A 25362-nucleotide genomic window follows, 5' to 3' on the forward strand; every position below is an offset into this window, starting at 1 on the left:
GCAACAAAGACATGATGTCCAAGGCCTAATTGTGACCACAAAACCACAAATTCTTTTTCTTGCTTTAGAAGCCTTTTGAACTGAGATTTCTAGTCAACTGAGGGTTGAAGCAAGCCTTTGGTTAGCTCCGGTGAAGCCACGTTGGATTACATTAACCAAGGATTTCATTTACTGACATCAAGCTACTTTAATTGCACTTATGCCCTTCTGATCCTTTAGCCAGGTCGGTTCTTCTTGTACTTTGAAGGCATACTCCAGGTGAGGGTGTGTTGCAAGCCCATACAGCAGCCATAAGCAGTAGCTGACACTAGACGCTAAACGGTATTTAAACCATTTGGCAAACCTCAGACAAGTCCAGTAATTGTAGGTGGATGAGAGCTTGCAGAAGGTCATTAGGTTCCTGATGGAGGAAATACCGCTGAAAGGCAGAAGAGGAAATGACAGATTTAATGAACAGTGATCACAGGCTGACCTAGAGAGAGCAACCAGTCTGTATGCTTTCCTACAAAGGCGATCGTGGCAGAACCAAAGTCAGATAGCCCCCACACACTGCCTGCTGGCAAGAGCCCTCCAAACCAATGAGTGACAAATGGCAAGAGCCAAGACAAACCAAGAGCCCTCCAAACAAGGTGTGACATGGCACCGGGGAAAGGCTCTGAGCAGTAAGAAGAGTGTCTGCATTTACACAGGGAGTGACCTGAACACTTTGGGGGGACTGTGTCCATCACCACAGATGAGCGTGCCAGATCTTTTGCAGTCAAAACATCAAAGCAGCACCTCTGGAATGGGAAGTCTCAGCATTAAGGCAGCTTGCCACTGTTATCAATGGTTCACAAAGCTGACAGGTAGATCTGGATGGAATATCAGATATGTGCAAAAAGAAAGAGGTGTCTAATGCTGGTGGGGAGGATTTAGCAGGCTGCTCAAATCCAAGAAAATGAGATTGTACTTGTCATACCCAAGGAGACATTAGAGCATATGCTTGGCCACAGCAGGACTGCAAACAGAATCACTACAATCTGTCTTCGAGCAGTGCTGCACTATATCACAGATAAGCTTTGATGGAAACAGCTAATGATGGCATGATTCAAGATTCTGTAAAGGGCTCAGGGGGAGACTCAGTAAAACATCAAATGATGATGTCAGCCTTTTCATGCATGACAAACTAGCTGCAAAAGCATCGTTCTCACAGAGACTTAGAGAAAGCAACAGTTGGGACCTGTTTCCAAAATGAGAGAGGAAATATTTAGGCCAGTTTTGTTACTTTAGCCACCTGAAACATCATCCGATTGAAGCTGGTGCCATGCATCAGGAATGAGGTTGGTCACAGATGCTTGTGAACACGGACATAAACGGAGGTCAAAGCCTGAAATCGGCAATGCAATAGCGCAGCATTGCTGGAGGCATTTGTCCAAGGGACAAAAGCTTTTTTGTCCTGGAGGAAGTTCATCAAGTGAGAGCATTTAATGTAATCGAAACTTGCAAAAGAACACGCAGCCCATGTGCAATGATCACCCTCTGTGTTACTCTTTGCAGTGCTGCTCAGCACACAAGTGGTTGTGCTACTGCTGTATCCACCATCTTCGATGCTGTTGTTGTTCACCTGGCTGTCACTACTGAAGGAGGCCTCTGCCTTCTCGTCTCAGTGCTTCATCGCAGCCTGTTTCTGTCTGTGAAAATATAAATGTTGGCATTTGCATGTTGTTGAACTTCCATCACAGCAAGCTAGATTCAGAAAGGGAGAAGGGAGAAGGGAGAAGGGAGAAGGGAGAAGGGAGAAGGGAGAAGGGAGAAAGAGGAGAGGAGAGGAGAGGAGAGGAGAGGAGAGGAGAGGAGAGGAGAGGAGAGGAGAGGAGAGGAGAGGAGAGGAGAGGAGAGGAGAGGAGAGGAGAGGAGAGGAGAGGAGAGGAGAGGAGAGGAGAGGAGAGGAGAGGAGAGGAGAGGAGAGGAGAGGAGAGGAGAGGAGAGGAGAGGAGAGGAGAGGAGAGGAGAGGAGAGGAGAGGAGAGGACAGAGGATAGAGGAGAGCAGAGGAGAGCAAAAGAAAGCTTTGACCCCCCCTCCAGTTCCTCTGTCACAAAACTGGCTAGCTTTCTAACAGATTTGTTCTGCATAAGCCACAAAGGGAGATCATGCTGCAGGAATGATGAGGTGTAATTCTGTGGCTCTGTTATCCAAGATAGGTACAACAGACATTTCTGACTGTGACACCTCCAGGAATAAATGAAAGTTGATAAATGGCTTTAATGAATGAAAAGGGACATCCGAAGCAGCAAGGGGAAGAGTACGGCTAAATGATTATAGATTTGGATTTGGGGTCTGTCCAAGACCTGGTGTCCCATGAGGTTGTCTGAGAAACAAAGGGATCTCACGCTGCTGTTCATACTGCAGGAAGTAATTGCTAGATATTGGCTAGCCTGGTCCCTAGGTTTCCTCTGGATGGTCCATGGCTACGTGTTTCTTTTATTGCAGGCCTCCCGTGTAACTTCATCAGAGTTCACAGACCTCCCCCCATGTCCCATGAACGTGGAAAGCTTGTTCCCCTCCATGCTGGCACGAGGACTGCTGGTATTGCAGAGCCTCTTGGCAAAGGTTCTCTGCTGCTCACGGGGGATTGGAAAGCTGGAACACCACCTTGGAGTAAAGAGACAGGTGTCATTGGAAAAAAAATAAATAAAGCTTTTTGTTCTCAGTGCCTGTGTTCATCTGAATGGAAAATCCAGGCGAGGATCTCCAGAGCCCACGGTTCACAATGACAGCTCTCCTGGTTTCTAATTTTGGAACAAAGTACTCCTCACCACTGCTTTTCCTAAACACCCCCGGTACATTTTCAGAGCATGATTTCATAGGATCTAACAGAAGGAGGGACTGTGAAGACACACATACAGAATCTCAGAAGGAGCAACATCTGTGTAAGTAAAAAGTACAAGCCTTTATTATCAAGGTAAACTACAGAGTGGAAGCAACGAGCACTCTTTTAGAAAGCACTGGCTTGAGCGTGCGACCGGATTTGTATGCTCCTACAGGGAAATATAAAGGAAATAAAACTGTCCTCCGGTGATGTGACAGAAGGGGTACGGTGTTGGGAGTACGGAGTCAGGGTTCAGGGTCTGAGCAAGTCCTTTCTGTCTCTGTTCTCCTGTCCAGTCTTGCTGCCGAGGCTGTAAGACTTAACAGCTGCTCACATACAGTCTGATGGTGCTCTCGCCACTCCTGCAGTGTGAATTACAGCGATGTTGTTCACCTTGCATCCTTTATACAAACAGAAAGCTGGCTGAAACATGCTTGCTTTTAAACCCACTTTTGCTTCCTCCCTGGCATAGCAGGAGTTTCAAATCTTCTCTCTTCTCCTTATTTCTGCTGCTGAGGTTTCTGGTTAGTGGAAACCAGCCTTCCTTTCCAGTGGGAAACAAACCCTTTTCAGCCTTTGGGCACCTCTCTCTTGCACGCACGTTAAATAAGACCTCTTCAAGTCTCAGTGCAAGTGGGTGGCTGTCTGACAGCTCTGAGTAAGCCACAAGCGGATGTCATTATTGCCAGACTTGGCCCAGCTTAATGTCAACTGCGATACTGCGGGGGAAACCTGGCTGCAAACAAAAGTGAAGCCAACTGCACTGCTTGTCCTTGTCCCAATGAAGGCAGAGGCAAACAGGGAAGATTTGGTAAACCAGATTGAAAAAATCCCTTAATTTCTAATACAATGAGGGGAGATGCTTGCCTCTGTAGCGTATGCATTGTGAGCTGACAACAGCGTTTTCCTTGGGTGCAAGCCAAAGTTTCGGCTCTACTTTTATTTCACCAAACAGGAGGCCTCCGAGATGAGTCACCGGTTCTTATAGAGGGCTGCAGTCTGCTGAGCCAGGAAAGGAGCCCTTGTTGCACAGAAAGGGAATCAGGAGATTATGTGTCATGGGGATCACGTGGGAAACCAGCCCCGCTTCCCACAGCCGGCCAACGCACATCGCACGCAGAGGAGCCGCGGGCCTGGAGGAGACGGAAATAAAACCGGGAGTCCCCAGGACTCTGTGGGGTCGGGGTGCCACAATCTGGTGAGCGTTTAAGAGCTGGCGTGGCTCCCCCAGACGTCCCTTTCAGCAGTTTGGGTATGTCACGAAGCATTCCTTCTTGTAAACCTGGGTCCGCAACATCACCAGTTCCCTGCCGCGATGCGTTAACCCTTCTCCATCCTCGCCCAGCCCAGCAGAACCAGGGGGTCAGACACGAGGAGGATGTGGCTGGAGACCTCCACCAGGGAGCCACACAGACTGTTTGTTTTGGTTTGTTTCGTTTTTTTAACATTTCCTCTTATTATGAGAGCAGTTGAATGAGAAAAAGACCCTGAGGAACAATTCAGTGAGCAATCCAGACTGAGTAAGGGATGTGTGATCACCGCAGTCCGACGCCGAATTACGGAAACTGTAGGATGAGGCAAGCCTCACTTTGTTTGCTGCCGTCAGTGTTGGGAATCACAACTTTTATTGCTGAATTGACGGCTCACAAGCAACAGGCGAGCAAGCGGGCTGGCAGGCCGGTTGTCACACCGCCTCGGCGCTCACAGGACAACCACCAAAACATGGAGTTGGAAGGGACCTCGAGAATCGCCTTGGGGCCGTGCGAGGGCGAGGGGTGCCCGGGGCTGCAGTACCGGGGCCCTGCAGCGCCTCAGGCGGCCTGAGGAGAACCGGGGCGGGCTGAGGGAACGGGGCGTGATGAAGAGAACCGGGGCGGGATGAAGGAACCGGGCGGGCTGAGGGGACCGGGGCGGGCTGAGGGGCCGGGCCGGGGCCGCGAGGCGGGGCAGAGGGAGCCGGGGCGGGCTGAGGGGGCCGGGCTGAGGGAGGGCCATGGCGAGGGCGGCCGTGTGCCTGCTGCGCTGCGACCTGCGGGCCCACGATAACCAGGTAGGGCCCGGCTGGCAGGACTCCCTCAACGCGGTGTTTCTGTACAAGTACCCCTGGTGCCACCCCACTCATGGGTAATCTGGGGAGAGGTATCCCCCTCGCCCCCCGGCAACCCCAACCCCAACCCCAACCCCATCCCCAACCCCAACCCTAGCCCCAACCCCAACCCCAAATCTAACCCGAACGCAAAATCCCAAGCCTAACCCAAACCCTAACCCCAACCAAAACCCCATCCCCAACCCTAACCCTAACCCCAACCCCAACCCCAACCCCATCCCCAACCCCAACACTAACCCCAACCCTAACCCCAACCCCAACCCAAACCCCATCCCCAACCCCAACCCTAACCCTAACCCCAACCGCAACCCCAACCCTAATCCCAACCCCAACCCTAACCCCAACCCCAACCCCAACCCTAACCCTAACCCCAACCCCAACCCCAACCCCAAATCTAACCCTAACCCCAACCACAACCCAAACCCCATCCCCAACCCCAACCCCAACCCTAACCCTAACCCTAACCCCAACCCCAACCCCAACCCTAACCCTAACCCCAACCCCAACCCCAACCCCAACCCTAACCCTAACCCCAACCCCAACCCAAACCCCATCCCCAACCCCAACCCCAACCCCAACCCCAACCCTAACCCTAACCCCAACCCCAACCCCAACCCTAACCCTAACCCCAACCCCAACCCTAACCCTAACCCCAACCCCAACCCTAACCCTAACCCCAACCCTAACCCTAACCCCAACCACAACCCCAAGCCCAACCCTAACCCCAACCCTAACCCCAGCCCCAACCCTAACCATAACCCTAATCCCAACCCCAACCCTAACCCCAACCCCAACCCCAACCTTAACCCCAACCCTAACCCTAACCATAACCCTAAATCCCCCACACTGGGTGCTGTCAAGGCCCTCTCTGTATTTCCAGGTGCTCCATTGGGCTCACAACAATGCCGATTACATTATTCCCCTCTACTGCTTCGACCCGCGGCACTATGTGGGCACCCACTGCTACGGCTTCCCAAAGACGGGGCCGCATCGGCTCAGGTTTTTGCTGGAAAGCGTGAAAGATCTGAGGGAAACGCTCAAGAAGAAAGGAAGGTAGTTGAGAAAGCACCATACAGATATCACGTCTGTTTTAATTTTCCTTCTCTTCTTCAACACGTATCTATGCTGTGAGTCAAATCATGACAGTCGGGCTGTGATGATGGTTTGTTCCAGAGAGCAACAGCCCTTCTGTTAGCGTTGGTCACTCTTTGAACTCCTGTTTGGATGACCTGCTGTGGCATCTGCAAGGGACTGAGGAGCCATCCAGGCTGTGTGCCATTCAGGTTTTGCTTTCTTGACCTCAGATAATGCAGATGGATGTAAGCCATGAGCTCTTTGCCCAGAGTCCTGCAGACATGAAGTGCGGTTGTCTGAGACATGGGCAGTGGCATCAACCACTGCGGCATGCTTCTTTCCTTGTCCCTAGCAAGTTTTCCTTAGGAATTGGTTTGACAGACCAACGTGGATCCTGGCTTGTGAGACTGGAGTTAAGTTTGCTTGTACCCTGTCCCAGTAAACGTGTTCCCTTTGGTAGGCTACGCTGTGGGAAGGGGATGTTCAGGGATTCGTCTTTCATGTGCCTTTAGGAACCATAGCTGGGGTAGACCAGGGCACGTAAGCCTACATGTTAAGAGATCCCACTACTAGGTAACACTTGGCTTTGCTTAGCAGAAGATGCATCAGCGAGCCTGTCTTCTCCCACGGCAGCACAGCATTGGTAGGAGATGCAAGAAGAATGGCTCTGTGTTTGCAGTGCGTTGCGGACCATGCAGGTGGGGGGTGTTTCAGGAGGCTGAACCAAGCGATCAGTGGGTAGCTGCACCCTCACCCTGCAGCAAACAGATTCAGAGCTGCTTGAATGCTGCTGTGCCATTATTAGTGACTGGTAAGAGATTGCTCTTCTGCAGTGAGAGAAATGGTTCTGAAGAGCCGCACTAAGACCCATGCTCCGCTCTCACAGCCAAGAAGTATTTTCGTAAGGCAGTGGTAGACAGACATCTCCATTTACAACCCGTGGTGTTCGCTGCGTGCAGCTTGTTCTCTAATGTTTTATGGGATGTTAGGGGAACAGCTCTCTCTGCAGCACCCCTTGATCCTACCTTCTGCAGACCCAGCCCATCTTTGAAGAAAGTTTCCAGTCATGGTTTAAATTATTCTGCCAGAAGCACTGTGTTAACCTCTCCAGCAACTTCTTCTCCAGCACAGCCCTCTGTTAGATTACGCAGTAGTTTGTGTGTGTGTGACGGGGAAAAGGACAGAGCCACTTACCAGGACTCTGCACCCACCTCTGGCCAGCTTTCTCACCACAGCTTCTCTTTTGGTCTGGTGCCCTGGGTACACAGCTGGGTAGTTTGTGGGGTTGCAAGGTGGGAGGGGAGTTTTGTTGATTCTTACTAACACGAGGAAAGAATTCCTCTGAACAATCCCACATGAAAGTGGAGGGGGGGTCTGCCCACAAGCCACCACTACCTGTGAAGGAGATTGAAAGAGGATTCAGTTCTTGAATCTCAGCCTGTATGCGTGTGAAGCTGAACAGATCTGACAGATTTACTTTTAGGTAACAGCCTGGCTTTCTGCCCAGTCATCCTTTCTAAGGCTTCCGGGGTGGTAGAAATGTGTTCAACGCAAACTCTGCCTCAGTGGCTTGCAAACTGTGTTCAGTGGTTCCTAAAAAATGCGGGCTAGTCAAATCCTGTCTGTCTGCCTCCACAGGCTGTCTGTGCCCCATAGAGAACAGGCACACGGGTGCCTGGGCTGATACTTGGGGCTCCTACGTACACAAATAACGATAACATCAAACCTAATTCGGGCCAACCTTTTGTGTTTGCAGTACCCTGGTTGTGAGAAAAGGGAAGCCAGAAGATGTGGTCAGTGATCTAATTACTCAGTTGGGCTGCGTTGGTGTTGTAGCTTTCCATGAAGAGGTAAGGGAAATACCTGAGTGTCATCATTAAAAGATAAAATTAGCAAGGTTTCTTCTACAACCGAATGATGGTGCAGGTCCTGTATGTTCAGAGCCTTCCCTGTCTGTGGTATTACAACTCCAGACAAGCTGGCCAGCTCCTGGAACGGGGGTGGCGTGGGTGTCTGGGTGGGAGTCCTTGCTGGATTGCAGCTGCTGGTGAGGAAGGAAGAAGAGAACTTTCTGGCAACTGGCATTGTGGGTCAGCAGAGCCCATTTCTCCTCCAGTTCGCATCAAGCTGTCTTTCCCTGGCTGCTTCTTGAGCAGGGAGCTAGCTGCCAGGTTTGTATCAAGTGTAGAAAGGGCAGTGGTGAGTTGGCAGCACCCGCGTTTAGGCAGTTGCCCCCCAGCACGTTAAAGAGCGAAGCAGGAGTCTGGTCCCTGGCTGCCGACAGGGCTGGCACGTCCCTGACCTGTCCTCACTGAGCTAAATAAGTGGTTTGATGCAGAGGCTGCTGAACAAGGGCTCAGGATCCAGTACACATGCACATACATACTCGTGTGCATGCACACATGTGCCTACGCACGTACATTCAGTATTAGCAGAGTCTGGGCCTGAAAACATCTAATGTTGGACTCACTCCGTGATCCCTGTTGCCAGGCCTAAGACACTTGTACCTTGACAACCTACACGTCCCGTAAAGCCTTGTTCCATGCAGCGCTGGACCTTGGTGTAAGAACAACCCCAGAAGGTCAGATGAAAGGACTCATCTTACTCCGTAGCCATTTTCCTGGCAGTGGCCAGGAGCAGATGCTCAGAGAAAACCAAAGGAGCAGAGCAAGATGCTCCCCCTGAATACTTTCCCAGCCTCCAAGATACTGTGACTGAAGACTTCTCGAGGCAGGAGTGCTATCCTGATGTTCTCTACTGATCAATGAATTTCTTTTACATGTATTTGTCCAGTTATCTTTGCAGTCCATGCAAACTTACAATATCCGCAAGGCCTTACATCAAGGAGTTCCACAGCTTCGCTGCACACAAGATGATAAGCCAGCCTCTTTCCCCGAGTGACAATTTGTTGAATCTTTTTCTGTTTGGCCGTTGGAAAAAGTCTGGCCTCGTTTATCTGCTTTATATTCATGTCTGAGGTTGTAAAAATTATTCCAGGGCGTCTGGTGGTGGATTTGGCTCTTCAGACCAGCTTTCTCTCACCTCTGCCTCCTCCGTATTCTGGCATCAGCGCTGCTAATGGATAGTGCAAATGCAAGTTGGGTTTGGCCCCTGGAAATATCCAGAGATTGTTTGCAGGCACCTCTCACTAAAGTCATGAAGCTGGGGATGAGGGAGGGGGGCAAGACCAGGGTCTGTGTGTCCGTGGGAGCTGCGGCCGTGCAGCAGTGGTCTCACGGCATTTTGTTCTCCCCAGGCTACGCAGGAGGAGCTGGATGTGGAGAAGGGGCTGTGCCAGGTGTGCGGACGGCACGGGGTGAAGGTGCAGACGTTCTGGGCAGCCACGCTGTACCACCGGGATGACCTTCCCTTCGGGCCTGTCGCCAGGTGGGCTGCTCCGGGATAGCACTCACTGCTCCGCTGTCCCATTTATTGCACACTCCACTGAACCGCTCAGGAGGGGTTTTAGTCACTCAGTCACTCAGCGTAGTCACTCAGGGAAGGGGCATACTCATGCCTCAGTGCTCGGAGGATTGACTCTCTGAAACACATAAAGCTGAGGGGGTTCTTTGACATTTTATTGAGGGACTGATTTCCCTTTGCCCTTCTACCAGCGCAGTGTGGATGCTGTCTGCAGTACCCAGAGCCTTGTGACACTCGGACTGGGTTGCTCCATTACCCCATCGGGCTACTGCCTGTGACAGAAGCCTTCTGGGTGTGCACTCTTCATGGCTCCATCAATAATCTCTTGATATCTACTTGATGTAGTTGAGTGATTCGTGGTATCCTAAAGAAGATGTAAAAAATAGGGCAGAAAAGCCAGACCGTACCGATGCCTGTTGGTCTCCATTGATCGTAAAGGCAGCCTGAGGTTGCACATTCGTATGTTGAGGTCAGCCCCGTGGGTGATCAGAAGTTAGGTGAGATAAATCCGCCCCTCACAGTCGCCCCATCAGGACGCACCATAAATGGAAAAGGCACCATTTGGATCAGAAGCAGGAAGCAAGTTAGGGAAGGGCTGTGAGGAGGGGCCACCGCAGCCACTCTGCGGGTCTCGTACGGAGATGTGACCGTGCTCTGATCTGCGCAGGTTGCCCGATGTCTACACCCATTTCCGAAAAGCGGTGGAATCTGAGGCGAAGGTCCGGCCAACCCTGCAGCTGGCAGAGCAGCTGAAGCCTCTGGCTCCGGGGGTGGAAGAAGGCTGTATCCCTACAATGGAGGATTTGGGACAGAAAGGTAAGAAAACTTAATTTGGCAGCTGCTCCCATGAATTCCTAACTGAGAATCAAAAGATGGAGGCCTCCCAAGGCAGTGGTTGCCCTTCAAACGCTAGCTGAGCCCCTGTTCACTCACAGGAAACGAAGGTAAATTCCCTGCGTGCAGGAGCTGGGTTGGCAGGCCCTGCAGCTGGGTAGAAAACATTCTCCTAATCAGCAGTTTTGAATGTCTGATGTGGCCCTTTTTCAAAGGAAGGCTCTGGCAAAACCTTGCATTTCCCCAAAGCAGCATCCCTCGTGCCGAACGTCCCTCGTTTTTAAGCTCCTTGCCTTTGAGGTGCTTTCCAAAGGCTAGTTGTTATTGGTAACAAGCTGATGGTGTTTTCTGTGGCAGATCCTGGGACTGATCCACGAACAGCCTTCCCCTGCAGTGGAGGAGAGACCCAGGCTTTAATGAGACTCCAGTATTATTTTTGGGACACGGTAACTCATACATTTCCTTGTCTGCATCCTCCCCCTCGTACATCCAGCTGTACAAGTGGGTGAGGCTGCAATTCACTTCCTAATAATAATTCCTTAGCTCCTGTGTAGCACTGTACAAAGGAGAGAATTAACATTATTTCAGTTTTATAGAGAGACAAACTAAATCAAAAAGAAGCCGTCCAGGACCTGGAAACGTAAGCCAAATACTTAGGAACGTAGTTTAGCGGCCATCCCTCTTAAGTGTTTTTTTCCATCGACTTCAGGGAATTGGAACCATCTTCTGGTTTCTTTACCTTGACTTGCCTCTTTTTGCTTTCCCTTCCCACATCAGCAGCAATTAAGTTCCTCCATTTTGGAGGAGTGCAAAGGAGCCTGAAGGGCTGCAGTTGCATTCGGGGTGAGGAACAACTGAACCAAGCTGCTGCCCACAGCTGAGAACAGTCAGATGTTCCTAGCAGTCTGGCACAAAAACTCGTGGCCAAATAATTACAGCTACTTCTTGCTCCCTCACGTTGGTGGGTGAAGCTGCTGACTGTGGTTCAGCTGTGCATCCTGACTGTCTTTGAACCTTTTTGTGGTTAGAAGCTGCCTTACGTTTTCCTCGTGTGAACTTAGACAAAGGCACGTGTGCTGATTTCCAGCAGGGATGAAGGGGGCAGCAGCTGACCAGCTGAGACTGTGTAAGAAGCGTGCTGTGTCCAGTACGCTCACTAACACGGCTTCCAGGGGATTCTTTCAGCTGTGCTATGAAGATCCTGCATTTGCTTGGTGTTGGGGAGCATGCACAGCTTTTAATCTTTACGGAGCACTAATACAATCACTGGAAAACGTGTTCCTTATTTTTTTGTAGTTATACAAATGTTACCAGCCCTTGGTGAGCTAGAACAGCCCGCTAGTGCTTGTAACCTGTGCTGTGGATCAGGGAAAGATCAGGTTTCCCTCTATGTCCTTTGCGTTGCCAGCGGAGCCTAGAAAACGGCAGATCAGCACCCTGCCGTGAACGTGGGTGGCCCAGAAATAACAGCGATCGGGATTCCTGCAGGCGAGCGTTGAGTGCTGTCAGGCGCTGTGGTTCTCAAACCCAAGCAAGCAGCCTCATGGACAGGGCAACTGGCCAACCTGGCTACAAGCGCTGCTCCTGAACGGGTTATTGATCCGGAGTCAGACGGTGCAGGCAGGGAGCAGCGCGGTTTCAGAGCGCTTGGAGAAAGAAATGTGCTACAGGTTGAAGCAGGGAGCACAGCTTGTGACACGTTTCCCAGAGCTGCAGTGAAAACTGCTGGCCTGATTAATTCCCGTGCACTCGAGGCAGTAATTTGGCAGCGCTGTAACCCTTGCAGGCAGCCGTGAGAGGGAGCCCAGCCCTGCCAGATCGTCCTGGCTCTGACATAAAAGACATTTTAGCAGGTGGCATGTAAAGTATTAAAATCTTTTGTTCTTTTCTTGTGCAGAACCTGGTCGCATCTTACAAGGAGACTCGGAACGGGCTGATAGGAATGGATTACTCAACCAAATTTGCACCATGGTAAAAAACCTTTGTTGCGAGACTTGAAGCTCCCTGTCTGCCCCCACCCCAAATCAATGTTACCTGTTTGCTGAACACTCTTAGCATGGACAGGGGCCTGAGTGTGATTCCCTCGTCCTTTCTGTTGGGGTACAGCAGTCTCAGAACTGCTCTTTATTACCAGGCAGTGTTTCCCTGGGAACACCGTTGCAGTTAGGAATTGCTGAAGGGCAGCAATGCTGTGCCAAGAGCTCAGCCTGCTGAGAGCAGTGATGTGGGCAGGACACCGGAGGGACAAACAGCTGGTCTCGGGCTTTGCCCTGCTTTGTGTATCTGTGCAACAGAACCGCAACGTGAAACAATTTTCTGGGGCTGCTACAGGTCAGGTTTTTTGTTTTCAACCGGCCTTGTGCTTCAGTGTTTGCAGCGGATGGCTCCACCTGGTGGCACTTGGGGATCCCAGGGCCGCTGGCACTGCGGGAGGTTCGTTCTCCGTTGTGGCCTCCACTCGAGTTTTTTCCAAGCTGGCCGTTTGCCCAGCACAGACAGTCCTGATCCGCCTGCCCCGAAGCGTTCTTCTGTCAGACAATCAACATCAGACCGGGTCAGATCGCAGCCAGCCGTTCACGTCTCACACTGCTCATTTCTAAAGTGTGCAGCTGCTCAGCAATTAAGGAAAAACTCCTCAGGTCCTTTCTTCCTGTTTTCCAAAACTCACCAGAAGGTCAAATGTTTCCATCAACCCCGGTGAGGAATAGCATTAAAATACATTTCTGGGAAAATCTTTGGGTCTTATCACCCTTTTCCATCGGGCTGGAGTCTACGTGCTGTTTTCTGTCTTGCACAGCACCGATTTGGAGCAAACGGAAGGAGCCCACTGGGTTGAAATGCCAGAGCTGGGTTTCATTCCCTAGTTTTCCTACCCTGCCTGAGATTTTCAGCAAGTCACTTGCCTTCTGTGGTTCCTCAAATGAGACACTTGGGTGCTGCAGCAGTAGGAGCCCTGGACGTTGTGATAAATAGGTGTGTAGGAGAAGGAGGGCCGCTGGCCCGCCGAGGCAGATGATGAAGAGGTTTGAGATCCATTTCTGGGTTTGTCGTTGGTGCACTAAGTCACCAGCTGATAAGTCTTCTAGGCAAAAGTGTCAAACTTCTGTCAAGTGATTTATCTTGGTAGCTTTGGGACTCCCGGAACAGTCAGACACTGTGAAGGGGAGGATTTTCATTTTCATTTTCACTCGAAGTTGCAAAAAAAAGTCATACCACTTGAGTGAAGCCGTTTGGGAAGTCAGTGGCATGACTGCAAACTGTGCCAAGGTTTTTCAGGCTCTGAGCACAAAACTGCCCCTCCACGCCCTCTGTGGAGACATCGAGCTGTGAGGCATTGCCCTGCACTGCACTCCAGACATCTTCCTTCTGCTTTCAGGCTGGCGCTAGGCTGCATTTCACCTCGATACATCTACGAGCAAATACGGAAGTATGAAAAAGAGAGAACAGCAAATCATAGCACATACTGGTATGACCCTGCGTGATCGCTGTGGTGTGTTTTTTCTGAAAAGGAAGCTGGCATCTCACGCACAGGAGAGAGTGATTTGTTAACTTTCTTCTTAATTGATGTCTGTTTTTCCTGTGCCTGCTGTCTGGTTCCTCTGGGGCGCACCGCACTTCTGTTTCAGTATGGATTTATTAGTCTGCCTTTGACATCCAGAGGCTTTAGGCATTTTATAAGTGAAGATTATTAATGCTACTTGTCATGCCTATTGGTGGGGAATTGCTGCTCATAATTTTTAAGATTGATCTCTGTAAATCAGCACCATCCCTCTCTGTACTGTTATAATGGGCTAGACGAGAAGGAAGAAGAACGATTTGCAGATAAAAGCCAAAGGGTTTCTCATGCCGAAGATGGGAGCGGGGTTTCACCCAAAAGGCTCGGGTGCTGTGCGACTCGCACGGATCACACGGTGCCAGAAGGACCTCTGGCCACGGCCCAGCAAAGGGCCCTGCGCTTGCTCAGCTGTCTGGCCATGACCACAACACCTTAGAAAAGGGGAAGAAGGGATGTGGAAGTGGGCTTAATGCACCCAGCCTTGTGATCCCTGCTCTTCTTCACCCCACCGCTCGCGTGCCTGCAGGTGGTACTGAAGGAGTCTGCGCTGCTGGGGGGCGGCTGGGGTCAGTGAATCTCTCTCTGGGTTGACCTCGAGCTCGCTCGTGTGTGCTGAGCTGCCCAGACAGGGTGAGACGGAGCCTTGGCACAGCTGAAGAACATCCCCTCTTGTAGCTGTGTTGGGGGCAGAGGCTGGGACAGCCTGCTAGTGCCGGTCACAGTGATGGCAGTGAGCTGGGTGTCCACATGCTCGGGTTTGTAGGTAGCCGGCAACGTGACCAAAACCCCAAAAGATCGCGCAGACTTCAACAGGGAGCTCTCACAAAGAAGCAGATTCATGCTAGAGCCTAATGCTAGACCTGGGTGGAAAGAACCCCAAAACAGAAAGACCGTGCAAACTGTAGAATTGTGTTTTTGCACTGCTTTGTTACATTTGCAGCATGTCAAACAGCACAGTGCCTGGGGAAGAACAGCCAGAAAATTGCCAGCAGTTCTGGCCAAAATACTCAATTAAAATTCAAACGACAGATATACCGTTGACCTCTTGCTTGCTTATGTCTGTGTTTTTCTTTGTTTGTTTTCTTCTTCAAAATGAATTAGGAAAGGAAGTTTCAAGAGAGGACCACACTCATGTTTCTCCCTGCCTGCCTGCAGCCGGGGTATCATGGTGATCTGAGTATTTTAAAGTGATAAATAACAGTAAAAATGCAGCTGTCAAGCTCCTAGACGCTGGCTTCAGTTGCACGGTGAAGCCCAGGTCACGGTGGCTGCACACGACAAGCTCACAGAATCTCAACGTCACGACAGTAGTTTGTAGTGTGTGGGGCAGTGTCCTGTTTTGTAGTCAGGATTTCCAGAAAGCTCTTAGAAGTTGAAACGTCAGCTGAACAGAATATTTCCCATGTGCCAGAGAGCTGAAGCGAGTCTCAGAGGATGAGGTGTCATCATTTTATGAGTGCTTTTTATATCAAAAGTGCTTTAATATAAAACTGTCTGTTTTCTGCAGGCCTAGCACTTGATCTCATGAGCTAGACCCCTGTAAGCCCACTTTTGAGAGGTGCCCGTAAGTCCCTTACAAAGGCTGTTGCTTAAATCAATGCAAAGCTCTTGGGAACGCGCTGGCGTGCTTGCTCATGCAGAAGTGTGAAGCTGAATCAAGTCCTCACACTGCTCTTTGTGGAATTACATCCCAGGAAGGGTGGATCAGAGGGGGGTTTCCTGAAATTCTGCTCTTACACAGGGGCTAGGAAAAGCTTCCCAAGTGATTCGTGCAGTTTGCTTTCACTGCAGCCACCCATGTGCGAGCTAGATAAGTAGGCTTAGGGCAAGAATTGGCAAGTGATGTGAAAATGCTCACTGTAAAGAAACCTCACGGCGTTAATGATGGGTGCTACAGAAACAAAATCCCAATTCAGTAGTTTTCTCTCTTCACCAGGGAAATAAACGCATGGCTTTGTGTTTTAGGGTCCTGTTTGAACTACTGTGGCGGGATTACTTTCGATTCGTGGCCCTGAAGTACGGCAGAAGGATTTTCTCAGTAAGAGGTGCGTACGGATCACTGTATCTGGGGAGGAATGGAGCAGTCTTAAAACGGGGAAAGTAAGAGAAGAGGTGTTAGGCATTGTGATGTACAACACTCTTCTTACAGTGCTTGTGTCACTGCCCTGGGATGTTCCTATGAGTTACTTTTTGCACAGAAGTGCCTTAACACCACGATCCTGGGTGCTGTGAAGACCCAGAGGTTTGCCACAAATCTCATTAAATACAGGGAACAGTATTAACACACATTAGTGGCAAACAGCAGCCCAACAAGAGTAAAACTGCTGTTTCCAGAGACCCTCTACCTTTGGAGAGAATCCAGGCTTCAAGGCTTGCCAGAGTTCCCCAGAAAGTCTGGGACAGAGCAGGAACCGACCCAGCAGTGTGAATCCCAAGACACCAGATATTTTCTGCCGGGCACTGCATAGGAATCAGAGAGAGGTTCAGCTCCAGCCCCAGTCCCTTACGTGCAGCTGCCTGCACATGAAACGGGAGCCCGAACTCCCAGCGCAGCAACAGACACCTAGTCAGGAAACCCTACAGCTGGTGTCAGTGTTGGCTGAGCTGTTCTCCACGGGACTTAGCAGCCCACACCTAAGCATGCAGCACTTTTAGATGCCCTCGGGCATTCTGCCTAGCATCTAGTTGTGGCTGCAGAGGGGCACGTGTCTCCCTCAGGGCCTGTGTCACATTTGCCAAGCCCAAGTGGCTGCTTCAAACGCCCCGTGGCATTTCAAATGGTACCGGGTGCCAGTGGTGGGCCTGAACTTAGATGTCTGGAGCCAGAGCTGAGTCCCTGCTGTCTCTGTTCCACTGTACAGAGCTGTAATTGCCATCGGACCCCTGCAGACTTAAAAGTCATCCTCCTTATCTGTTCCTGCCCAGCTGCAGGAGCAAAGTCTTACCAGGGGCTTCTGCAGAGTAATGCTGGGGTCAGTATCTGCTGCAGAAATGGATTTCACATACGCATTGTGCTGGAATAAAACCGAACGAGAAAATATTACCTTGGACCAGAGCATGTCTCTAGCTGCATAGGAGGTCTGAGCCATTTTTAAGTTAAAAAACAGCAACACCAGCAAGCCAAATAATCAAAATTCAGAAGGCCTTGAGCATCATCTGCGTGCACCAGACACTCCTTTACAACACTTTATAGGATGAACAGATTATCTCTAAATCTTTGCAGAAGGAATGTGGTTTGCGATGACGGTCAGAGGGCTAGCTCCATCCTAATGTCTTCTGTCAACCAAGGTACCTCTGGCTGTCATCATTTCATTTTTAAATGCTTGTGTCAGCGTTTGTCTTCATAAGCACTTCATTTTTTTCCCTCAACAGGGCTTCAGAGTAAAGAGGTCCCCTGGAAAAAGGATCTTCAGCTCTTTGACTGCTGGAAAGGTCAGTAGAAACATCAGGTTTGGCTAGCTGTGCTCTTGGTTTCCACCTGTCCACATGCTAACGTGAGCCCCAGTGCCAACTCAGATTTCTATGAGAGCTGTCAGCACCATCAGGCCCTGCCATCTGTAATCTCATCACCAAACAAGAACGGAACCCTGTGTGAGTGCAGGAGACTTGCCTTCCTTCCGAGACTGAGCGCCACACAGGAGCAGGCCCACAGGATATCACGAATGTCCAGGTTCTGTCTGTCACAGCCTGTCAGATGTTCTTCCAGTCGGTTTTGGTTAGAAGGGTAAAGCAGCCTTAGACTAAATCTCACCTTGTGTTGTGCCACACAGCCTTTTAATACACTTCCTTTTTTTTTTAACTTTTATTTCGTTGTCACATGAATAGCAAAGATAGTGTCTCAAAATAAAACTCAGAGAGACCAACAGGTTAAAGTATCAGAACCAGTGAAATGCACATCTATGTACCTTTCTTCACATTAGTGCCATGTGTCCATTTGCACACAGTTACAGACATTTTTTTTCCTTAACAATAGACAAAGCTCTCTGCTTTTCAGGTGCTAATCCTCGTGGACTTGTCCCATACATCCCTCTCTGCTATTCATTGTTTCTCAACATTTTTTTTTGTTCTTGGCCTGTTGTCTGTGCATTTATTTTGCTTGAATTCCACCTGATGCACTGGTTTTCCATTCTGAAGTTTTTCTGTACCTTTTTTTTTTCTTTTTCCAAAAATTCTCATTTTAATTTTCCATTCAATTTGCTTTCCAGTGGCGCTTGCAGCTGAATGTCAGGAAATCTCCCCAGCATAAAGTTCTCTCCCTGCTGCCGTACGCCGGCACTGCCTAACCTGCTCGGATGGCTGCGAACGCATGCGCGCAGGTCGGTTACGAGTGCCCCAATAATGTCGTCACGTCCCAGCAGTGTCTTTTGTCTCTGCAGAGGGCAAAACGGGGGTTCCTTTTGTCGATGCCAACATGCGAGAGCTGGCTGCGACGGGCTTTATGTCTAACAGAGGGCGGCAGAACGTCGCCAGCTTTCTCACCAAGGACCTGGGTCTGGACTGGAGGATGGGGGCAGAATGGTTCGAACACCTGCTGGTAAGACTGAAGGCTGGAGTTGTTTGTGCTCCGCCCTGCGGGGCAGATGGGAGGGCAGCTCTGCCTGATCAGGGTGCAGAATGATCCCTGATTTTCAGGGGAACATCACTGCGCGTGTATAGTGCTTGTATTGTGTCCTTCTCAAAGCTCACGTAAGAAAAAGGAGTTGTGCCACAGTGAAACTGCCATCAACCAAGATGTAGCTAGGAAGTTTGCAGTGATACTTCTGGTCCTTCTCGTGTAGAGTTTTAGCCAGAAATCTGTCATACTCGAGAAAACTTTCAAGCACAGATAACGTTAACATAGATAATGTTAACAATACTAATTTGCTCGCCCCAGAGGCTGGGGAGGAGGAGAGCCCAGAAATAGAACAGAAAAATAAATGTGTTCTGGCCACTGAAGCCGGTGTTGGCACAGCGTCTTTGCATTGATCTGGACAGAGAAGTCATGCAGTCAGGAGCAGGCAGGCACGGACAATAGCTGGCTCAGCTTCCACGGGGCTCCACCCTGGCTGGAGGCATCTCTCTTCGTTCTGGTGAGTCACCGGCCTCCCTGCCAACGGGAGCACCCTTCCCCTCGTGCCAGTCAGCAGTCACAGTCTCGGTTAAATGGCCGGGTTGCTCTTCTCTCCTTGGCCCCCACAGCTTCTTTCCAGGAAGGTCTGGACAGGCTGACGGGCTGCAGGTCAGAGGCGTGGGCAGGAGTGCAGCGCCGTGTCCTGGCGTGGTTGCCTTTATCTCTGGTGATTCGGGTGGGGGTGCCATCAGTAGCTCCAAGCTGAGCTGTGAAAACGGGCTGAGGAGATGGGTCCATGTTTGTTCCTCGCCAGACTGAAGGGTACAGAGTGAGACAGACACGATACCAACAGCAGCCTTCATTAGAGGTCTTGTCTGGGGGATAGAAGAGGCTACGGATATTCAGGAGACTTTCCGCTCATGAGCGTGGTTGGAGGTACAACGAAACCATCACTTCCCTAACACTTCAGATTAAAAGAGCCTTTTTTTTATTAATGTAACTTTTCCGCACTTCCTTGGAGCTGGGCTCTGGAATGGCTCTGGCAGCGGAGATCTGCATTTCAGTGCCGATGATTTAACTCCTGTAAGTTGGATGCCTTGTGCGTGACGCGTACTGGCTGCCCAGAAGAATGGTTTGGCACCGCTGAGGTGCGCCCGCACGCACAAACGTATTTACCCATGCTGGCTGCGCAGAGTGAGTCACTGGGACCGTTCTGAACGGCTCTTCATGCCTGGCTTCTGGTGGCGTCTGTCGGCTGTGGCTTACACAGGTGACTGCACTCCGCAGAGGCCAGCTTGCTTCATGTCAGGACAAGCCTCTTGCTCAAAGCTCGCAGCGATTAAGAGGATGAAGAGTTAGGAATCAGGAACCAAGGCGCTGCTCTGACAGGCAGGCAGAGCTTAGTTCTCTGCAGTCAGGTTCAGGGCCATGGGAGGTACCAGGTCCTGTTCCCCAGCTGAAGAAGACCTGGAAGGTCTCACCCTGGAGAGATGTTCCCTGGGTTATTACCTTTATTCCTGCGGTCATGAATGTTAACGGGAAGCAGGATTTGGTACTCTCCCCTAGCTCTGTCATCTCGGGAGGCCCCAGACACTGATTGCCGCTGTAGATTAGCCTGGCGCAGACTGATCCTTGTGTCCTGTCCCTTCCTTTCAGCCCGTGTCACACCGATGTATTGCTAGAGAGCTTCTTCCACCTGCTGGCACCTCCAGACTAACACAGAGAAGACAGTTTGATGGGGGAGATCCAGCTAGAGAAGGGTAGAGGCTAGCACGGAACTGAAACTGGGGGCACTGTCCAACAAAAAGGGAAAACATTGCCTTTTCCGTTTCTGGTGCTTTCATCGAAGGCCCCCAGAGCGTGCACATGCTTGGGAAGAAGAAAGTGTTTGTCGTCCACACACACAGGCAGGGAGACAAAGACAAGCTCTCTGCAACCCGCTGAAGCCAGGGGAAAGGCCACGCACTGCTGGTGTCCTAACAGAGACTATCTCAGCTATGATTTAATTCTCAGGGCCAGGCCCCGGGGAAAGGGAGAGAAACAAACAGAAGAGAATTCCAGGAAGGGGCAAGGCTGAGGGGGAAATGAGCCTGCCTCCTCCAGCCCCCCTGGGTTTGCCCTCACCTCCCACACACGCTTTCCTGCACGTTAATGGCTCGGTCAAGCCTCTGCTGGTGTCTTTCTCCCCATCCTTATCTTACAGGTGCTGTTGGTGAGGGGTAGGTGCACAGGGAGCACAGCTGGCTGTTGAGCCTGTCCCCAGCTCTCAGCTGGCTTTGCAGAGAACTGGGAAGGGAACTCAGCACAGCCACAGCCCTGTGCCTGCTGCCACCTGGGCACGTTGAGCTTCCCACCTCGAGGAGCGGCCGAGATCTTGGAAGCATCACCGCGTGGACTGATCGTTGCTGCAGCCGCAGCGCAGAGGGAGCAGAAGAGCGCGGAACCTGCTCCGTGACGTGTCTTTGCAAACTCTTCCCGCTGCCGCTGCCAGCGCGGCGCTTTCGCAACGCGGACACCTCTCGTAGGAACGCGGGGAGATCCCACGCCCCATTCCCTATCGCTGCCACTCCCCGCTTGACGTAGGTGTGGGCTGCCCTGAACTGGAAAGCTTCTCATGGTGGATTTAAGCTACCCTGTGCAGCCCGAGGGCATTCAGGCAGGACCGTGTCCTGACCTCATCCGTGCCTCTTTCAGGAGCCTTGCTCCATTTTACACAAGCATCCTTGAGAGCTTTTTGTTTAGATGTAGAATAATCTGACCATGTGCAGCCTACCGAGTACATCACGAGGGCTCTGGTGTTTCCCGTAGCAGAGCACCTCTCTCTGCCAAGTCCCTGGGAGTTGGGGCTCATTGCCCACCAAAACTCAAGTGTAGCAAGGAAACAACTGCTGCGTTTGCGCTGGTTGCATCTTCCTACACTCTGTGTGGTCGCTCCCTTCCCTCAGACGTTTCTCCAGTCTGCCTAATGGGATCTGCAGAGATGATTTTGCTAGTCTGTGGTCTCCGGGTAACTGGCCAGGAAGAACTTCTGGAGTGTTTGAAATGTTCTGGGCTACTGCTTCTTGGAACGCGAGCACTCCAAGGCTAGGGGAGTTGTGATGAAGCTTTCTCTTTCCTTCTCCTGTTCTCAAGGTTGATTACGACGTTTGCAGCAATTACGGCAACTGGTTGTACAGCGCCGGCGTTGGCAATGACCCAAGGGACAACAGGAAGTTCAACATGATTAAACAAGGCCTGGACTACGATGGCAACGTAAGTCGTCTGCGGCTGCCTTGCAGTGAATAGCGCAGAAAAGCATATGTTAATAGTTGCAGGGAGCGGAGATCGATGTGCCGTGTGGGTACTGCTGCAGGAGCAGTCCTTCGGTCGCCCTGCCAGCAGGCGGGCAGGTTCCTCCTCCTCCTCGTACAGGAAAACCTGACGTTTGCAATCTGCTGCTGTCCCCAGCGTGGCCGGTGCTGCGTACGCCTGCCCTGCGGTTTGGTTTCGTCAGCATTTCTTCCGGGTGACGGCTGGGTCCCATCGGTGTCGCACACCTGCTTCCTCGAGCACTGAGCAGCTTCTTGGAGGACTCAGAAGTGACCGGAGAGCCTGAGCTGCTCACTTGGCACCTCAGGAGGTGCTGGACAGTAGACGAAACCTCTGGCTTCTCTGACCCCAAGTGGTGGGAGCACACAGATTGCCCTTTCCAATTGCTTAGGTGTTGCTGACGTACTGGGCTACCTGCTTCCACCCTGTTCCTTAGCTTGGCGAGTTGGCAGCGTTCCCTTTTACCGCTGTAGCTGGAAGAATTTAGCAAAAATCACCATTTTTCCTAGCAGGGGACGCAGCAGGATAGTTAATGGGAGAGATCCCGGGGTTCGTTTAGCCAGGCACAGAGGTGTGCAGCTAAGCTAGCCGTCCTAGCTTCTGTCAGTCACTGGAAAGAAAAATGGACTTTTTGGGAGTGATTTCACCTTGCCATGCCTTAAAAGGCCAGGTGAGCCCCCCAAAATACCTCTGTCTCCTTCCACTGCCCGCAGAGTGAGCTTGGGGAGCCCCAGCACTTGTGTCTTTGCATTCCAGGCACTAATTCTGGGTAGCGGGTTTAACAGGAGGGGTCGAGAGCTAAATGATGCTGTCACGTACCAGCTTCTTTCCCTAGAAATCAGGCTTTTCTTTCACGAAGACCCTTACACACACCGATCGCTGCTGAATGGACCCTGTCCCTTCTGTTTGCAGGGAGATTACGTCCGGCTGTGGGTGCCAGAGCTACGGGGCATTGAGGGAGCAGCTGCCCACACCCCGTGGGCACTGAGCAGTGCCGCGCTCTCCCAGGCAGGCGTAACTCTGGGCGAGACCTACCCGCAGCCAGTCGTGACGGCCCCGGAGTGGAGCAGGCACATCAGCCAGAGGCCTGTGAGTACTGGGAAGGTTGGGACGGGGCGGGGAGGTGTTTTTGCAGCTCTCTCCCTCTGTAGGAGAGGCCGCGAGTTCTGCTCTTCTTTCTCAGGTACAAAGGGAAACGATTGCTTTAGTGCAAAGTGCCGCTACCTCACAGCAGGGGGTGGTCCAGCTCCGCACAGGGGCTGTGCCGCCAGGGTTATTTAGCCGTGTCTGTCAGAGTAAGCTAAACATACCTGAGGTACAAGCCTGATAGGGCCAGTGTTGGAAGGGAAGGAAGTGAATGTAACCAGTGCTTGCGTGTTTCAAGGGGGTTTCGGCATTTCTGCCTTCCCCCGTGCCTCCTCCTGAGGAAGGGATACTTCATGGAGGCACAAATTCAGTTGTCAGACAATGTTCAGTGAAGAATAGTGAACCGTGTATCCATTTCACCATTTTAATTCCAAGGTACTGAAACAAATTTGCCAGGCCAGATTCTTCTGACACCAGTGGAAGATCTTGCTGAAGCAGACTTCTGCTTGAGCCGTGCTGTCGAAAGGCCCAGATTATTACTCTTGTGTTTAAAAGTGTATCTGAAATCAGAAAAAGAACTCCACGAAGGAACACCTTGGTGAGGCACAGGTTTGGGGCAGTGATGGAGCTTGAATTAAAAAAGCTCCTCAGGAAGGAGTTCCATTTTGATCCACTTCCCAGCTCACCTGGGAAGCTCACCAGCACTGCCCCGCGTTACTGAGGCCTGGGGAAGAACTTCTAGATTCAGTATGGGTGGGAAATACAAGCCCGTAACTTACAAGAAACTCTCATTTCCTAAGTCCAGGACTAGAACCGTGCCTGTCAGGCCTCCCCTCCTTCTTGCCCCATATCTGGGGGGCAAAGGAGCCACGTGCACATTTTTCTTTCTAACACTGCGTGTAAAGGCTGCGTTGTGCCCAGACCAGCATCAGGAAATGTCTCAGCGCTCGTCTTTCGTTTGCAGCAGGGAAGAAGCCCCCATCCCAGGGGCAGGAGAGGACCTGCTCGCACCCCGGCGCAGCACAAGGACAGAGGGATAGATTTCTACTTTTCTCGCAAGAAAGATGTGTGATGAAGGTGATCCACGTGCTGCCTGGAGAAGAGTTCACTGGGAGCTTTTGCTGCTGAATATTCAGATTTAATGCCCTATCTCTTTGAGCTAAGCCAACGCTAGGAGTCTGGCCTCGCGGAAGTAATAGGGATCTGCCTCTTTGGTGTTCCCAAGGACAGGGTCTGCAAGCAGATATTTGGAGGTTGTGTTCTAGCACTGATTATGCTGCTTGGATCCTTTTTCACTTAAGCCGCTGCTGTGAGGTTGTAGGCAGTTAGTGTGTCGCTCTCCAGGAGTGCTGGGGGTCCGATTCCTGTAGACACGTGTCACTCTTAACTCTGTAAAGTGCTTTTGTTGAAGGGGACTGTCAAACGAATGTTAACTAACCAAAACGGTACCGCCTTTCCATTTTGAACAAGTGTTGCTGCTTTTCCAGTGCCTCTCGCTTGGCACTGTTGCTTACAGCTGTTACAAGCTCAATTTCTACCTCTTTTTACAAACTGGAGCAGATGGTTTATGCAGCAGGTATTCAGAAAGAACTCTTTATCGTGAATTTTCTTATGCTAATTTTTCATTCTTAAAGCTTTTAAACTACTGCTCCTTATGCAATTAAAAAATTTGCTGCTGGAGTATTTTATCTTCCTCATTTCCACTGACGCAACAGAGATCCACAGATAGTGAGACTTCAGGGTACGTTCGTGCACTGTGTTCCCTACAGGACTTCGGGGAAACAGTAAGTTCCTCTTGCAAACTGGTGCGGAGTCACTGCAGCACTTGGGTTGGTTTTGGTGCTGGCCTGGAAGCCATAAACTGTTCAACTCAGAGCTGAGAACCGTGGGTTGTACTCAGCACCAACAACCAGTCAAAGCGGTTTTACAGCCACTGTAAACGTTTTGATTTTATGCAGAATGGAAGAGTTTGGGAGACTGGAGAGAGCTGTCTTTGGGCCATCATGGAACAGCTACCTGACAGAGAGCCCAGGTTTGAACTCCTTGCGCCTAGGAGCAGGCCCCTCTCAGCAGAAGGGACACGGCTCTGGGATTTATTACCACTAGGGATCCATTCAGACCTCTTTGGTAAAGAATAATAACATAATTCTGCTAAATCTCTTAGTTATTTAGGTAGATGAGTTCAGGACTGCATTGAGAAAACAACTGATGTGGAACACAAAAGTGAGATCTTCTGTCAAAAGGAAACAAATCGAGTAGCTTCTTAGGGAGTGAACACCCTATAAGGGGTGTTTGGACCTCATATGATAATCCTGCCATTTGTTGGGTAACAGGAACTGATGAGTAGCTCCTGATGATGGTCAGCTTCAGGGGTTGCTGCTTAAAAGAAATAATTGTATCCCAAATAAAAGTCTGGGACAAAACAGTAGCCCAGATCTTGGAGTACCTGAACAGGCCTTATATTCTGGGCATCGCTTGTTCAAACCTAATTAATTGGAAACCCAACTGCAAAGCCACTGAGATCCTGACAGATGTCCTGCTCTTGATCCAAGCAGAAGTGCGTAAGAGGGGATT

At 50.8% G+C, this 25362-nt stretch overlaps 1 protein-coding gene across 7 annotated transcripts; it reads left to right on the forward strand.

Annotated features, from left to right (window-relative positions):
• The first annotated feature begins 4789 nt into the window (after positions 1-4789).
• On the forward strand, positions 4790-24465 carry LOC308190290 (cryptochrome DASH-like). Of its 7 annotated transcripts, none has more exons than XM_080581444.1 (14): positions 4790-4900; positions 5838-6010; positions 7788-7881; positions 9288-9418; positions 10122-10270; positions 10646-10734; positions 12186-12259; positions 13665-13754; positions 15810-15889; positions 17217-17276; positions 18203-18378; positions 21526-21645; positions 22615-22791; positions 23753-24465. In XM_080581444.1, the coding sequence occupies exons 1-14, from the start codon at positions 4844-4846 to the stop codon at positions 23858-23860; spliced, it is 1578 nt and encodes a 525-aa protein (XP_080437570.1). In that variant the 5' UTR covers positions 4790-4843; the 3' UTR covers positions 23861-24465. The 7 variants fall into 7 exon arrangements, with proteins under 7 accessions (XP_080437570.1, XP_080437571.1, XP_080437572.1 ...); XM_080581445.1 differs by having other exon boundaries at positions 23756-24465; XM_080581446.1 differs by having other exon boundaries at positions 18221-18378.
• The last annotated feature ends 897 nt before the right edge of the window (positions 24466-25362 follow it).

Source organism: Anser brachyrhynchus, assembly GCF_964034855.1.
Source record: "Anser brachyrhynchus genome assembly, chromosome: 2".
In the NCBI taxonomy this organism is placed as follows: domain Eukaryota; kingdom Metazoa; phylum Chordata; class Aves; order Anseriformes; family Anatidae; genus Anser; species Anser brachyrhynchus.

Bases quoted from the DNA above. Each gene is read 5' to 3' on its own strand.
- LOC308190290 (XM_080581444.1), top strand. From the start codon at position 4,844: ATGGCGAGGGCGGCCGTGTGCCTGCTGCGCTGCGACCTGCGGGCCCAC. The intron at 4,901-5,837 runs GTAGGGCCCGGC...CTGTATTTCCAG, and splicing joins TGCGGGCCCACGATAACCAG to GTGCTCCATTGGGCTCACAA. The intron at 15,890-17,216 runs GTGCGTACGGAT...TTCCCTCAACAG, and splicing joins AAGGATTTTCTCAGTAAGAG to GGCTTCAGAGTAAAGAGGTC.